Below are 16,035 nucleotides of genomic sequence, written 5' to 3'. Positions count from 1 at the left end.
TGATTCAGCAGTATTATCTAGTATAAAGATGGATGGATGAAGAGAGAGACAGATTGATTCAGCAGTATTATCCAGTATAAAGATGGATGGATGAAGAGAGAGACAGATTGATTCAGCAGTATTATCTAGTAGTGGGATGGATGAAGAGCGAGACAGATTGATTCAGCAGTATTATCTAGTAGTGGGATGGATGAAGAGAGAGACAGATTGATTCAGCAGTATTATCTAGTAGTGGGATGGATGAAGAGCGAGACAGATTGATTCAGCAGTATTATCTAGTAGTGGGATGGATGAAGAGAGAGACAGATTGATTCAGCAGTATTATCCAGTATAAAGATGGATGGATGAAGAGAGAGACAGATTGATTCAGCAGTATTATCCAGTATAAAGATGGATGGATGAAGAGAGAGACAGATTGATTCAGCAGTATTATCTAGTAGTGGGATGGATGAAGAGAGAGACAGATTGATTCAGCAGTATTATCTAGTAGTGGGATGGATGAAGAGAGAGACAGATTGATTCAGCAGTATTATCTAGTAGTGGGATGGATGAAGAGAGAGACATATTGATTCAGCAGTATTATCTAGTAGTGGGATGGATGAAGAGCGAGACAGATTGATTCAGCAGTATTATCCAGTATAAAGATGGATGGATGAAGAGAGAGACAGATTGATTCAGCAGTATTATCTAGTATAAAGATGGATGGATGAAGAGAGAGACAGATTGATTCAGCAGTATTATCTAGTAGTGGGATGGATGAAGAGAGAGACAGATTGATTCAGCAGTATTATCCAGTATAAAGATGGATGGATGAAGAGAGAGACAGATTGATTCAGCAGTATTATCCAGTATAAAGATGGATGGATGAAGAGAGAGACAGATTGATTCAGCAGTATTATCTAGTAGTGGGATGGATGAAGAGAGAGACAGATTGATTCAGCAGTATTATCTAGTAGTGGGATGGATGAAGAGAGAGACAGATTGATTCAGCAGTATTATCTAGTAGTGGGATGGATGAAGAGAGAGACAGATTGATTCAGCAGTATTATCTAGTAGTGGGATGGATGAAGAGAGAGACAGATTGATTCAGCAGTATTATCTAGTAGTGGGATGGATGAAGAGCGAGACAGATTGATTCAGCAGTATTATCCAGTATAAAGATGGATGGATGAAGAGAGAGACAGATTGATTCAGCAGTATTATCTAGTAGTGGGATGGATGAAGAGAGAGACAGATTGATTCAGCAGTATTATCTAGTAGTGGGATGGATGAAGAGAGAGACAGATTGATTCAGCAGTATTATCTAGTAGTGGGATGGATGAAGAGAGAGACAGATTGATTCAGCAGTATTATCTAGTAGTGGGATGGATGAAGAGCGAGACAGATTGATTCAGCAGTATTATCTAGTAGTGGGATGGATGAAGAGCGAGACAGATTGATTCAGCAGTATTATCTAGTAGTGGGATGGATGAAGAGAGAGACAGATTGATTCAGCAGTATTATCTAGTAGTGGGATGGATGAAGAGCGAGACAGATTGATTCAGCATTATTATCTAGTAGTGGGATGGATGAAGAGCGAGACAGATTGATTCAGCAGTATTATCCAGTAGTAGGATGGATGGACGAAGAAGGGGACAGATTGATTCAGCAGTATTATCCAGTATTCAGATGCTCTATTGTCTTTCAAGGTGTCCCATTATGTTCTATAAATCTGATCCTTTTTTAAAATTTTCTGCCTAAAATTACAAAAAAAACATGCTTTTTCTTTTCTTTAATCATGTTTGAAATGCAAAAGAAAGGCCATACAATCAAAGGACTTTATGTGCAATTTAGAATTGACCACCAGATGGCAGCAGTGTGTGTGCAACGTTTCAGACTGATCCAGTGAAGCATTACATTACTACACAATATTTTGTATTAAGTCTGCCAGGAGTTATTTAAGAGTGCATGGTGGGTGGAGGAATTGACCGACAAATCTGTGGATATAGCTGCCTATATATATACCAGCCTAATGTCATCTGTCAAACAGGTATGACTACCTCTCATTTCTTAAAGAGGAAGAAATAGGCTCCATCACAAACTAACTACAGCTCTTTGTTAAGTGTTGCAGTCATTTCACTTGCTGTAGTAGCTGACATGTATAATTTTGAGTCATCTGCATACATAGACTCACTGGCTTTACTCAAGTAAAGATTTTAAAAAGTAAGGGGCCTAGACAGCTGCCCTGGGGAATTCCTGATTCTACCTGGATTATGTTGGAGAGGCTTCCATCCCTCTGTGTTCTGTTAGACAGGTAACTCTTTATACGTAATATAGGGGTTAGTAAAGTCCTAACACATACGTGTTTCCAGCAGCAGACTATGATCGATAATGTCAAAAGCCGCATTGAAGTCTAACAAAACAGCCCCCACAATCTTTTTATCATCAATTTCTCTCAGCCAATTATCAGATATTTGTGTAAGTGTTGTGCTTGTTGAATGTCCTTCTCTATCAGCTGAAAGTCTGTTGTTAATTTGTTTATTGTGAAATAACATTGTATCTGGTCAAACACAATCTTTTCCAAAAGTTTACTAAGTGTTGGTAACCGGCTGATTGGTCGGTTATTTGAGCCAGTAAAGGGGGCTTTACTATTCTTAGGTAGCAGAATTACTTTTGCTTCCCTCCAGGCCTGAGGTCACACACTTTCTCGTAGGCTTAAATTGGAAGATGTGGCAAATAGGATTAGCAGTATCGTCCGCTATTATCCTCCAATTTTCCATACAAATGTTCAGACCCCGGTGGCTTGTCATTGTTGATAGAAAACAATATTTTTTTCACTTCTTCCACACTCACTTTACGGAATTCAAAATTGATAATCCATGTGGAGATAATTGTGACAGAGAGAACTGACTGATTATAATTCTGACTGCACATTTTCAAATCGGGACAATAAAGATATTGATTGCCTGACGTGTGTTCTTCCTCTACCAGGTGACAGAGATCGAGTGGCACGGTGTGGCTGGATGGACTGGCCAGGGTGGATCTCTTCTGGGGACTAAACGGTCTGTTTTACAATGATGATTAGGAGGGAAAGCAGTTGATAGTTTGTACTCAATGTGGTTATTGGTGTGCCCTTTTTTAAAATGAGAAAGATGTCCTCCTGAATTGTGGTTTGCTGTGGGGGTTCTTTGTGTTCCACAGAACCCTTCCCAGTACTTGCATGCAGAAGATCGTGGACACCATCACCAAGCATAATATCCAGGCTCTGCTGATCGTTGGGGGATTTGAGGTACCAGTTACAGACAAAAACAGAACATTATATTGAGATTGGTGTTTGTAATTCCCTAATGGCGTACATGGCGTGCTGCATCAGATAATAGATTTTATATGGCCTCCCTCCCTCAAAACGTTGTTTTAGTCACATATGTTCTGTTATTTGATCTCCCTACAATGTAATGTTAATTTTAAAGTTCATGTCAGCTGTTAGAAAGACTAAACAATGTGACCGTGTTGACGGGTATTGAATCATTTCTGAAATAATACACGCGCTAGATAGAGACTGTTTAATGGCCTCCGTCTGATGCCGTGTGTGTGTGTGTGTTCTCTACAGGCGTACGAGGGCGTGCTGGAGTTATATGATGCTCGCGGTAGCTTTGACGAGTTGTGTATCCCCATGGTGGTGATCCCTGCCACCATCAGTAACAACGTACCCGGGACAGACTTCAGTCTGGGGGCAGACACGGCTGTCAACGCTGCCATGGAGGTCAGTCTGATCTGATGGAAGATAAAACACAATAAAACCCAATGGGTCATTTCCAGTGTGGTCGTCTCTGGCAACAAGATGTCACATGAATATAGATTGACACTATAAACTCAATTTAAAAACATGAGGCCAAGTCTAGACCAGGCCCCTTCATCTTCAACTCTGTTCCTTTAGCAGGACCTGTTTTAGCAGGTTTAGTAACACCACACAGAGGACTCATAATAGTTCATATGTTAGGAAGTTAAATGTGCAATCTACTGTTGAAACAATAACAAACTGGACTCCCTGCCACTGTTTTGGAAAATGTTATAGTTTTACCTTGTTTATAGGTGTAACCATGTTTATAGGTGTAACCATGTTTAAAGGTGTAACCATGTTTATAGGTGTAACCATGTTGTAACCATGTTTATAGATGTAACCATGTTTATAGGTGTAACCATGTTTATAGATGTAACCATGTTTATAGGTGTAACCATGTTTATAGGTGTAACCATGTTTATAGGTGTAACCATGTTTATAGATGTAACCATGTTTATAGGTGTAACCATGTTTATAGATGTAACCATGTTTATAGGTGTAACCATGTTTATAGGTGTAACCATGTAACCATGTTTATAGATGTAACCATGTTTATAGGTGTAACCATGTTTATAGGTGTAACCATGTTTATAGGTGTAACCATGTTGTAACCATGTTTATAGTTGTAACCATGTTTATAGGTGTAACCATGTTTTAACCATGTTTATAGGTGTAACCATGTTTATAGGTGTAACCATGTTTTAACCATGTTTATAGTTGTAACCATGTTTATAGGTGTAACCATGTTGTAACCATGTTTATAGGTGTAACCATGTTGTAACCATGTATGTAGGAACTGCAGATTGACCCTTTCAGTTGTGTCTCTAACCTTCCCCTCTCTGTCTGTCATCTGTCCGTCTCCTCCTCTCTTAGAGTTGTGATAAGATTAAGCAGTCGGCTACAGGGACCAAGAGAAGGGTGTTCGTAGTGGAAACTATGGGAGGCTACTGTGGTTACCTGGCAACCTACGCCGGTATCGCTGTGGGAGCAGACGCTGCTTACATCTTCGAGGACCCCTTCAACCTCCAGGACCTAAAGGTGAGAACCAGGCTGCTGCTGGCATAGCACCTTATTTTCTACTCTGGTCCAGAGGGATAACAGAGGGATAAGTGATCCATGTACTGTAGGTTAGACTTCCTGAACAGAGTGATAAATGATCCATGTACTGTAGGTTAGACTTCCTGAACAGAGTGATAAATGATCCATGTACTGTAGGTTATACTTCCTGAACAGAGTGATAAATGATCCATGTACTGTAGGTTAGACTTCCTGAACAGAGTGATAAATGATCCATGTACTGTAGGTTAGACTTCCTGAACAGAGTGATACATGATCCATGTACTGTAGGTTAGACTTCCTGAACAGAGTGATAAATGATCCATGTACTGTAGGTTAGACTTCCTGAACAGAGTGATAAATGATCCATGTACTGTAGGTTAGACTTCCTGAACAGAGTGATAAATGATCCATGTACTGTAGGTTAGACTTCCTGAACAGAGGGATAAGTGATCCATGTACTGTAGGTTAGACTTCCTGAACAGTGATAAATGATCCATGTACTGTAGGTTAGACTTCCTGAACAGGGATAAATGATCCATGTACTGTAGGTTAGACTTCCTGAACAGAGGGATACAGAATCCATGTACTGTAGGTTAGACTTCCTGAACAGTGATAAATGATCCATGTACTGTAGGTTAGACTTCCTGAACAGAGGGATAAGTGATCCATGTACTGTAGGTTAGACTTCCTGAACAGTGATAAATGATCCATGTACTGTAGGTTAGACTTCCTGAACAGGGATAAATGATCCATGTACTGTAGGTTAGACTTCCTGAACAGAGGGATACAGAATCCATGTACTGTAGGTTAGACTTCCTGAACAGTGATAAATGATCCATGTACTGTAGGTTAGACTTCCTGAACAGAGTGATACATGATTCATGTACTGTAGGTTAGACTTCCTGAACAGAGGGATAAATGATCCATGTACTGTAGGTTAGACTTCCTGAACAGAGTGATAAATGATCCATGTACTGTAGGTTAGACTTCCTGAACAGAGTGATACATGATTCATGTACTGTAGGTTAGACTTCCTGAACAGTGATCCATGTAGTCTTAATAAATACGACCCTGCCCTTTCAGACTAACGTGGAGCATCTCGCAGAGAAGATGAAGGAAGACATCCAGAGGGGTCTGGTGCTGAGGTAAGACCCCATTATAGAGGTTAACCACAGTGCACCATTATAGAGGTTAACAGGTAAGACCCCATTGTAGAGGTCAACAGGTAAGACCCCATTGTAGAGGTCAACAGGTAAGACCCCATTGTAGAGGTCAACAGGTAAGACCCCATTGTAGAGGTCAACAGGTAAGACCCCATTGTAGAGGTCAACAGGTAAGACCCCATTGTAGAGGTCAACAGGTAAGACCCCATTGTAGAGGTCAACAGGTAAGACCCCATTGTAGAGGTCAACAGGTAAGACCCCATTGTAGAGGTCAACAGGTAAGACCCCATTGTAGAGGTCAACAGGTAAGACCCCATTATAGAGGTTAACAACAAGGCATCCAGAGGGGTAGTTAATATAGTAAATGATAGGATCTCGATGGTTCTGTCTCTATAGGACAGTTAACATAGTGAATGATGGGATCTCGATGGTTCTGTCTCTATAGGACAGTTAACATAGTGAATGATGGGATCTCGATGGTTCTGTCTCTATAGGACAGTTAACATAGTGAATGATGGGATCTCGATGGTTCTGTCTCTATAGGACAGTTATAGTGAATGATAGGATCTCGATGGTTCTGTTAACATAGTGAATGATAGGATCTCGATGGTTCTGTCTCTGTAGGACAGTTAACATAGTGAATGATGGGATCTCGATGGTTCTGTCTCTGTAGGACAGTTAACATAGTGAATGATGTGATCTCGATGGTTTTGTCTCTATAGGACAGTTAACATAGTGAATGATGGGATCTCGATGGTTCTGTCTCTGTAGGACAGTTAACATAGTGAATGATGGGATCTCGATGGTTCTGTCTCTGTAGGACAGTTAACATAGTGAATGATGGGATCTTGATGGTTCTGTCTCTGTAGGACAGTTAACATAGTGAATGATGGGATCTCGATGGTTCTGTCTCTATAGGACAGTTAACATAGTGAATGATGTGATCTCGATGGTTCTGTTAACATAGTGAATGATAGGATCTCGATGGTTCTGTCTCTGTAGGACAGTTAATATAGTGAATGATGGGATCTCGATGGTTCTGTTAACATAGTGAATGATGTGATCTCGATGGTTTTGTCTCTATAGGACAGTTAATATAGTGAATGATGGGATCTCGATGGTTTTGTCTCTATAGGACAGTTAATATAGTGAATGATGGGATCTCGATGGTTCTGTCTCTATAGGACAGTTAACATAGTGAATGATGGGATCTCGATGGTTCTGTCTCTATAGGACAGTTAACATAGTGAATGATGTGATCTCGATGGTTTTGTCTCTATAGGACAGTTAACATAGTGAATGATGGGATCTCGATGGTTCTGTCTCTATAGGACAGTTAATATAGTGAATGATAGGATCTCGATGGTTCTGTCTCTGTAGGACAGTTAACATAGTGAATGATGGGATCTCGATGGTTCTGTTAACATAGTGAATGATGGGATCTCGATGGTTCTGTCTCTATAGGACAGTTAATATAGTGAATGATAGGATCTCGATGGTTCTGTCTCTGTAGGACAGTTAACATAGTGAATGATGGGATCTCGATGGTTCTGTTAACATAGTGAATGATGGGATCTCGATGGTTCTGTCTCTATAGGACAGTTAACATAGTGAATGATGGGATCTCGATGGTTCTGTCTCTATAGGACAGTTAACATAGTGAATGATGTGATCTCGATGGTTTTGTCTCTATAGGACAGTTAATATAGTGAATGATGGGATCTCGATGGTTCTGTCTCTGTAGGAATGAGAAGTGTCACCTTCACTACAGTTATAGTGAATGATGTGATCTCGATAGGAATGAGAAGTGTCACCTTCACTACAGTTATAGTGAATGATGGGATCTCGATGGTTCTGTCTCTATAGGACAGTTAACATAGTGAATGATGGGATCTCGATGGTTCTGTTAACATAGTGAATGATAGGATCTCGATGGTTTTGTCTCTATAGGACAGTTAATATAGTGAATGATGAGATCTCGATGGTTCTGTCTCTGTAGGAATGAGAAGTGTCACCTTCACTACAGTTATAGTGAATGATGGGATCTCGATGGTTCTGTTAACATAGTGAATGATGTGATCTCGATGGTTCTGTCTCTATAGGAATGAGAAGTGTCACCTTCACTACAGTTATAGTGAATGATGGGATCTCGATGGTTCTGTTAACATAGTGAATGATAGGATCTCGATGGTTTTGTCTCTATAGGACAGTTAATATAGTGAATGATGGGATCTCGATGGTTCTGTCTCTGTAGGAATGAGAAGTGTCACCTTCACTACAGTTATAGTGAATGATGGGATCTCGATGGTTCTGTTAACATAGTGAATGATGTGATCTCGATGGTTCTGTCTCTATAGGAATGAGAAGTGTCACCTTCACTACACCACTGATTTCATCCACAAGCTGTATTCTGCCGAGGGGAAGGGCATCTTCGACTGTAGGGTCAACGTGCTGGGGCACCTCCAGCAGGTACGGAACGAACACAACCACACTGTTAAAACGCAACCTTATATTAAAAGGACGATGAGCTTGTTGATCAGGAAATTAGAGGATAGACGTAGATGATGTAGAATGTGAAGTGTATGAATGATCAAATATGGTTCCTAGAAGTTTTTCTTTCTGCTCTGAGATGAACTGATTTTTCTCTCACCTGACGTTCTAGGGAGGTGCACCAACACCCTTCGACAGAAACTGTGGCACCAAGCTGGGTGTGAAGGCTGTGCAGTGGCTCACGGAGAAGATGATCAACAACTTCAGACAAGGTACTGGATGTGTCTCAAATGGCACCATATTCCCTACATAGTGCACTACTTTTGACTAGGGCCCATAGGACTCTGGTTAAAAGTAGTGAACTATGAAGGGAATAGGGTGCCAAGGCTCTGGTTAAAGTAGTGAACTATGAAGGGAATAGGGTGCCAAGGCTCTGGTTAAAGTAGTGAACTATGAAGGGAATAGGGTGCCAAGGCTCTGGTTAAAGTAGTGAACTATGAAGGGAATCGGGTGCCAAGGCTCTGGTTAAAAGTAGTGAACAATGAAGGGAATAGGGTGCCAAGGCTCTGGTTAAAAGTAGTGAACAATGAAGGGAATAGGGTGCCAAGGCTCTGGTTAAAGTAGTGAACTATGAAGGGAATAGGGTGCCAAGGCTCTGGTTAAAGTAGTGAACTATGAAGGGAATAGGGTGCCAAGGCTCTGGTTAAAAGTAGTGAACAATGAAGGGAATAGGGTGCCAAGGCTCTGGTTAAAAGTAGTGAACTATGAAGGGAATAGGGTGCCAAGGCTCTGGTTAAAGTAGTGAACAATGAAGGGAATAGGGTGCCAAGGCTCTGGTTAAAAGTAGTGAACTATGAAGGGAATAGGGTGCCAAGGCTCTGGTTAAAAGTAGTGAACAATGAAGGGAATAGGGTGCCAAGGCTCTGGTTAAAGTAGTGAACAATGAAGGGAATAGGGTGCCAAGGCTCTGGTTAAAGTAGTGAACTATGAAGGGAATAGGGTGCCAAGGCTCTGGTTAAAGTAGTGAACTATGAAGGGAATAGGGTGACAAGGCTCTGGTTAAAAGTAGTGAACTATGAAGGGAATAGGGTGCCAAGGCTCTGGTTAAAAGTAGTGAACAATGAAGGGAATAGGGTGCCAAGGCTCTGGTTAAAGTAGTGAACTATGAAGGGAATAGGGTGCCAAGGCTCTGGTTAAAGTAGTGAACTATGAAGGGAATAGGGTGCCAAGGCTCTGGTTAAAGTAGTGAACTATGAAGGGAATAGGGTGCCAAGGCTCTGGTTAAAGTAGTGAACTATGAAGGGAATAGGGTGCCAAGGCTCTGGTTAAAGTAGTGAACTATGAAGGGAATAGGGTGCCAAGGCTCTGGTTAAAGTAGTGAACTATGAAGGGAATAGGGTGCCAAGGCTCTGGTTAAAGTAGTGAACTATGAAGGGAATAGGGTGCCAAGGCTCTGGTTAAAGTAGTGAACTATGAAGGGAATAGGGTGCCAAGGCTCTGGTTAAAAGTAGTGAACAATGAAGGGAATAGGGTGCCAAGGCTCTGGTTAAAAGTAGTGAACAATGAAGGGAATAGGGTGCCAAGGCTCTGGTTAAAGTAGTGAACTATGAAGGGAATAGGGTGCCAAGACTGGTTAAAAGTAGTGAACTATGAAGGGAATAGGGTGCCAAGACTGGTTAAAAGTAGTGAACTATGAAGGGAATAGGGTGCCAAGACTGGTTAAAAGTAGTGAACTATGAAGGGAATAGGGTGCCAAGACTGGTAGGGTAAGACTGGTTAAAAGTAGTGAACTATGAAGGGAATAGGGTGCCAAGACTGGTTAAAAGTAGTGAACTATGAAGGGAATAGGGTGCCAAGACTGGTTAAAAGTAGTGAACTATGAAGGGAATAGGGTGCCAAGACTGGTTAAAAGTAGTGAACTATGAAGGGAATAGGGTGCCAAGACTGGTTAAAAGTAGTGAACTATGAAGGGAATAGGGTGCCAAGGCTCTGGTTAAAAGTAGTGAACAGTGAATGGAATAGGGTGCCAAGGCTCTGGTTAAAGTAGTGAACTATGAAGGGAATAGGGTGCCAAGGCTCTGGTTAAAAGTAGTGAACAGTGAAGGGAATAGGGTGCCAAGGCTCTGGTTAAAGTAGTGAACTATGAAGGGAATAGGGTGCCAAGACTGGTTAAAAGTAGTGAACTATGAAGGGAATAGGGTGCCACGGCTCTGGTTAAAAGTAGTGAACAGTGAAGGGAATAGGGTGCCAAGGCTCTGGTTAAAGTAGTGAACTATGAAGGGAATAGGGTGCCAAGGCTCTGGTTAAAGTAGTGAACTATGAAGACACTATAAGAGGAGGAGCTTTATCTCTGATTCAACAACATGTAGCCGTGGAAACAGGGTGGTAGATATATAATCTCCTCGTCAACTTCTACCATTCCAGGTCGTGTGTTCGTCAACGCCCCAGACACAGCGTCTGTCATCGGCTTCAGTAAGAAGGTCCTGTCCTTCATCCCTGTGACTGAACTTAAGGCACAGACTGACTTTGAGTGAGTAGAGTACCACAGATGTTGTCCATCTATCCAAACCTGTTGTCATGAAGTGCTTTACAATGTGGTTTTTAGAGTGTGTGTCATTTTAGTCTCTAAAGCAGGCAGTAAAATTTCTCTTCCACCCCCTCCCCCCGTAGGCACCGGATGCCCAAGGTCCAGTGGTGGCAGAACCTGCATCAGATTCTGAAGATGTTGGCCAAGCACCAGACCAGCTTCAGCGAGTACGTCCCTGGAGAGATGGAACATGTGACCCGACGCTCTCTCAGCATCGACACTGGCTTCTAGAACACATATTAACCCTGGACTGTAGACACCGGCTTCTAGAACACATACTAACCCTGGACTGTAGACACCGGCTTCTAGAACACATACTAACCCTGGACTGTAGACATCGGCTTCTAGAACACATACTAACCCTGGACTGTAGACACCGGCTTCTAGAACACATATTAACCCTGGACTGTAGACACCGGCTTCTAGAACACATACTAACCCTGGACTGTAGACACCGGCTTCTAGAACACATATTAACCCTGGACTGTAGACACTGGCTTCTAGAACACACACTAACCCTGGACTGTAGACATCGGCTTCTAGAACACACATTAACCCTGGACTGTAGACACCGGCTTCTAGAACACATACTAACCCTGGACTGTAGACACCGGCTTCTAGAACACACTAACCCTGGACTGTAGACACCGGCTTCTAGAACACATATTAACCCTGGACTGTAGACACCGGCTTCTAGAACACATATTAACCCTGGACTGTAGACACCGGCTTCTGGAACACATACTAACCCTGGACTGTAGACACCGGCTTCTAGAACACATACTAACCCTGGACTGTAGACACCTAACCCTGGACTGTCACCGGCTAGAACACACACTAACCCTGGACTGTAGACACCGGCTTCTAGAACACACACTAACCCTGGACTGTAGACACCGGCTTCTAGAACACACACTAACCCTGGACTGTAGACACCGGCTTCTAGAACACACTAACCCTGGACTGTAGACACCGGCTTCTAGAACACATACTAACCCTGGACTGTAGACACCGGCTTCTAGAACACACACTAACCCTGGACTGTAGACCCCGGCTTCTAAGCACTGGGCTCCAACCCTGGAATGTCACTCCCAACTTGGCTGTCTTCCCTGTTTATCTAAAGAGGGGCCCTTATATCTGTACTGTGTCTGAGACTACCTAGACATCAGGTCCTTATATCTGTACTGTGTCTGAGACTACCTAGACATCAGGTCCTTATATCTGTACTGTGTCTGAGACTACCTAGACATCAGGTCCTTATATCTGTACTGTGTCTGAGACTACCTAGACATCAGGTCCTTATATCTGTACTGTGTCTGAGACTACCTAGACATCAGGTCCTTATATCTGTACTGTGTCTGAGACTACCTAGACATCAGGTCCTTATATCTGTACTGTGTCTGAGACTACCTAGACATCAGGTCCTTATATCTGTACTGTGTCTGAGACTACCTAGACATCAGGTCCTTATATCTGTACTGTGTCTGAGACTACCTAGACATCAGGTCCTTATATCTGTACTGTGTCTGAGACTACCTAGACATCAGGTCCTTATATCTGTACTGTGTCTGTCGTCTAGTACACCAGATGAAACCGCTATTTGGTCTATACTGGTCACTAGTCTATACTGGTTTAAAGACTATTCTGGTCACTATTTGGTCTATACTGGTTTAAAGGCTATGCTGGTCACTAGTTGGTCTATACTGGTTTAAAGGCTAATTTGGTCACTAGTTGGTCTATACTGGTTTAAAGGCTAATTTGGTCACTAGTTGGTCTATACTGGTTTAAAGGCTAATTTGGTCACTAGTTGGTCTATACTGGTTTATTCTTTGCCATTGTAATGAAAATGTTGTGGTTGTGTTGTGCGACAATCCATCTGTTTTGTCATCTTGTGGGACCTTGTCGTGTGTGTGCCTTGTCGTGTGTGTGTGTGCCTTGTCGTGTGTGTGTGTGCCTTGTCGTGTGTGTGTGTGCCTTGTCGTGTGTGCGTGTGCCTTGTCGTGTGTGCGTGTGCCTTGTCGTGTGTGTGTGTGCCTTGTCGTGTGTGTGTGTGCCTTGTCGTGTGTGTGTGTGCCTTGTCGTGTGTGTGTGTGTGTGTGTGTGCCTTGTCGTGTGTGTGTGTGCCTTGTCGTGTGTGTGTGTGCCTTGTCGTGTGTGTGTGTGCCTTGTCGTCTGTGTGTGTGTGTGTGTGTGTGCCTTGTCGTGTGTGTGTGTGCCTTGTCGTGTGTGTGTGTGCCTTGTCGTGTGTGCCTTGTCGTGTGTGTGTGTGTGTGTGTGTGTGTGTGCCTTGTCGTGTGTGTGTGTGTGTGTGTGTGTGTGCCTTGCCTTGTGTGTGTGTGTGTGTGTGTGCCTTGTCGTGTGTGTGTGTGCCTTGTCGTGTGTGTGTGTGCCTTGTCGTGTGTGCCTTGTCGTGTGTGCCTTGTCGTGTGTGCCTTGTCGTGTGTGCCTTGTCGTGTGTGCCTTGTCGTGTGTGCCTTGTCGTGTGTGTGTGTGTGCCTTGTCGTGTGTGTGTGCCTTGTCGTGTGTGTGTGTGTGCCTTGTCGTGTGTGTGCCTTGTCATGTGTGTGTGTGTGCCTTGTCATGTGTGTGTGTGTGCCTTGTCATGTGTGTGTGTGTGCCTTGTCGTGTGTGTGTGTGCCTTGTCGTGTGTGTGCCTTGTCGTGTGTGTGTGTGCCTTGTCGTGTGTGTGTGTGTGTGTGTGTGTGTGTGTGTGTGTGTGCCTTGTCGTGTGTGTGTGTGCCTTGTCGTGTGTGTGTGTGCCTTGTCGTGTGTGTGTGTGCCTTGTCGTGTGTGTGTGTGCCTTGTCGTGTGTGTGTGTGCCTTGTCGTGTGTGTGTGTGCCTTGTCGTGTGTGTGTGTGCCTTGTCTTGTGTGTGTGTGCCTTGTCGTGTGTGTGTGTGCCTTGTCGTGTGTGTGTGTGCCTTGTCGTGTGTGTGTGTGCCTTGTCGTGTGTGTGTGTGCCTTGTCGTGTGTGTGCCTTGTCGTGTGTGTGCCTTGTCGTGTGTGTGTGTGTGCCTTGTCGTGTGTGTGTGTGTGCCTTGTCGTGTGTGTGTGTATGCCTTGTCGTGTGTGTGCCTTGTCGTGTGTGTGTGTGCCTTGTCGTGTGTGTGTGTGCCTTGTCATGTGTGTGTGCCTTGTCATGTGTGTGTCTACATGTAATCCTGAACAAATCACTGACGCCTATACAGTCAATGTAGAACACTGGAAATCAGCTATTACTATTCTGGATGCGTCTGTCTGTACAAGATGTTAAGAATAGCGATAGTCGCCAAAATAGAAATGTGAATTAATGTCATTGTGATTAAAGATGCAATATAAAGTAACGTCATAAATAAAAACATTTGAAAGTTCTTCTCAGATTATCTGATTTTAATTATAAATACAACTGAATGATGTATGTTAACAATCGTTTATAAATAAGTCTGGAAATGTTCCAATGAAAGATGGAAGTCTGTATTTAGCTGCTACTGTATCATTGTTGACCTCGAAAAGATCACGCCCCTCTCAGAGGGACACAGCTGCATAGGTTAGACTTCCTGAACAGAGGGATAAATGATCCATGTACTTTAGGTTAGACTTCCTGAACAGAGGGATAAATGATCCATGTACTGTAGGTTAGACTTCCTGAACAGAGGGATAAATGATCCATGTACTTTAGGTTAGACTTCCTGAACAGAGGGATAAATGATCCATGTACTTTAGGTTAGACTTCCTGAACAGAGGGATAAGTGATCCACGTACTGTAGGTTAGACTTCCTGACTCTCACAATTTTTTTACAAAAGGATAGATTTGGAGTTAGATCAACTTGGATTTTTCAGCAGGGACATATGCAGGATGCTACCCTCCACAGCTACCCTCCACAGCTACACTCCACAGCTACACTCCACAGCTACCCTTCCTGAACAGCATGGATAAGTGATCCACAGCTACTGCATGGCCTCCACACTTTGACTCTCACAATTTTCAATGTTTTTAATTTTTTTCCACAAAGGATAGCATTTGGACAGCTACCCTCCACAGCTACCCTCCAAGCATGGCCTTTTCAGCTACCCTCCACATACAGCTATGCTACCCTCCACAGCATGGCCTCCACAGCTGTGCCCTCCACAGCTACCCTCCACAGCTACCCTCCACAGCATGGCCTCCACAGCATGGCCTCCACAGCTACCCTCCACAGCATGGCCTCCACAGCATGGCCTCCACAGCTACCCTCCACAGCTACCCTCCACAGCTATGGCCTCCTCCACACAGCTACACTCCACAGCATGGCCTCCACAGCTACCCTCCACAGCATGGCCTCCACAGCTACCCTCCACAGCATGGCCTCCACAGCTACCCTCCACAGCATGGCCTCCACAGCTACCCTCCACAGCATGGCCTCCACAGCTACCATCCACAGCTACCTCCACAGCATGGCCTCCACAGCTACCCTCCACAGCTACCCTCCACAGCTACCCTCCACAGCTACAGCTACTCCACAGCTACCCTCCACAGCCTCCACAGCTACTCCACAGCATGGCCTCCACAGCTACCCTCCACAGCATGGCCTCCACAGCTACCCTCCACAGCATGGCCTTCACACCCCTCCACAGCATGGCCTCCACAGCATGGCCTCCACAGCTACCCTCCACAGCATGGCCTCCACAGCTACCCTCCACAGCTACCCTCCACAGCATGGCCTCCACAGCTACCCTCCACAGCTACCCTCCACAGCATGGCCTCCACAGCATGGCCTCCACAGCTACCCTCCACAGCTGGCCTCCACAGCATGGCCTCCACAGCTACCCTCCACAGCTACCCTCCACAGCTACACTCCACAGCTACCCTCCACAGCATGGCCTCCACAGCATGGCCTCCACAGCATGGCCTCCACAGCATGGTCTCCACAGCTACCCTCCACAGCTACCCTCCACAGC

General features: G+C 44.0%; 1 protein-coding gene across 2 annotated transcripts in view; it reads left to right on the top strand.

Annotated features, from left to right (window-relative positions):
• The window catches only part of pfkla (phosphofructokinase, liver a), an 83,105-nt gene extending 71,209 nt beyond the window's left edge, over positions 1-11,896 (top strand). Inside the window, exons 14-22 of one of the 2 annotated variants that reach the window (XM_065019762.1) lie at positions 2,971-3,041; positions 3,181-3,268; positions 3,590-3,742; positions 4,694-4,858; positions 5,963-6,024; positions 8,400-8,511; positions 8,705-8,804; positions 10,957-11,062; positions 11,203-11,896. In XM_065019762.1, coding sequence (XP_064875834.1) covers positions 2,971-3,041; positions 3,181-3,268; positions 3,590-3,742; positions 4,694-4,858; positions 5,963-6,024; positions 8,400-8,511; positions 8,705-8,804; positions 10,957-11,062; positions 11,203-11,350 — 1,005 coding nt within the window. In that variant the 3' untranslated portion in view covers positions 11,351-11,896. Of the gene's footprint in view, positions 1-2,970; positions 3,042-3,180; positions 3,269-3,589; positions 3,743-4,693; positions 4,859-5,962; positions 6,025-7,786; positions 7,842-8,399; positions 8,512-8,704; positions 8,805-10,956; positions 11,063-11,202 lie in introns of those variants that run through there. The other variant, XM_065019765.1, reaches the window with a different exon arrangement.
• The last annotated feature ends 4,139 nt before the right edge of the window (positions 11,897-16,035 follow it).

This window comes from Oncorhynchus nerka, linkage group LG1 (assembly GCF_034236695.1).
Source record: "Oncorhynchus nerka isolate Pitt River linkage group LG1, Oner_Uvic_2.0, whole genome shotgun sequence".
Taxonomy (NCBI): Eukaryota; Metazoa; Chordata; class Actinopteri; order Salmoniformes; family Salmonidae; genus Oncorhynchus; species Oncorhynchus nerka.
This window is presented reverse-complemented; position numbering and strand designations above follow the sequence as displayed.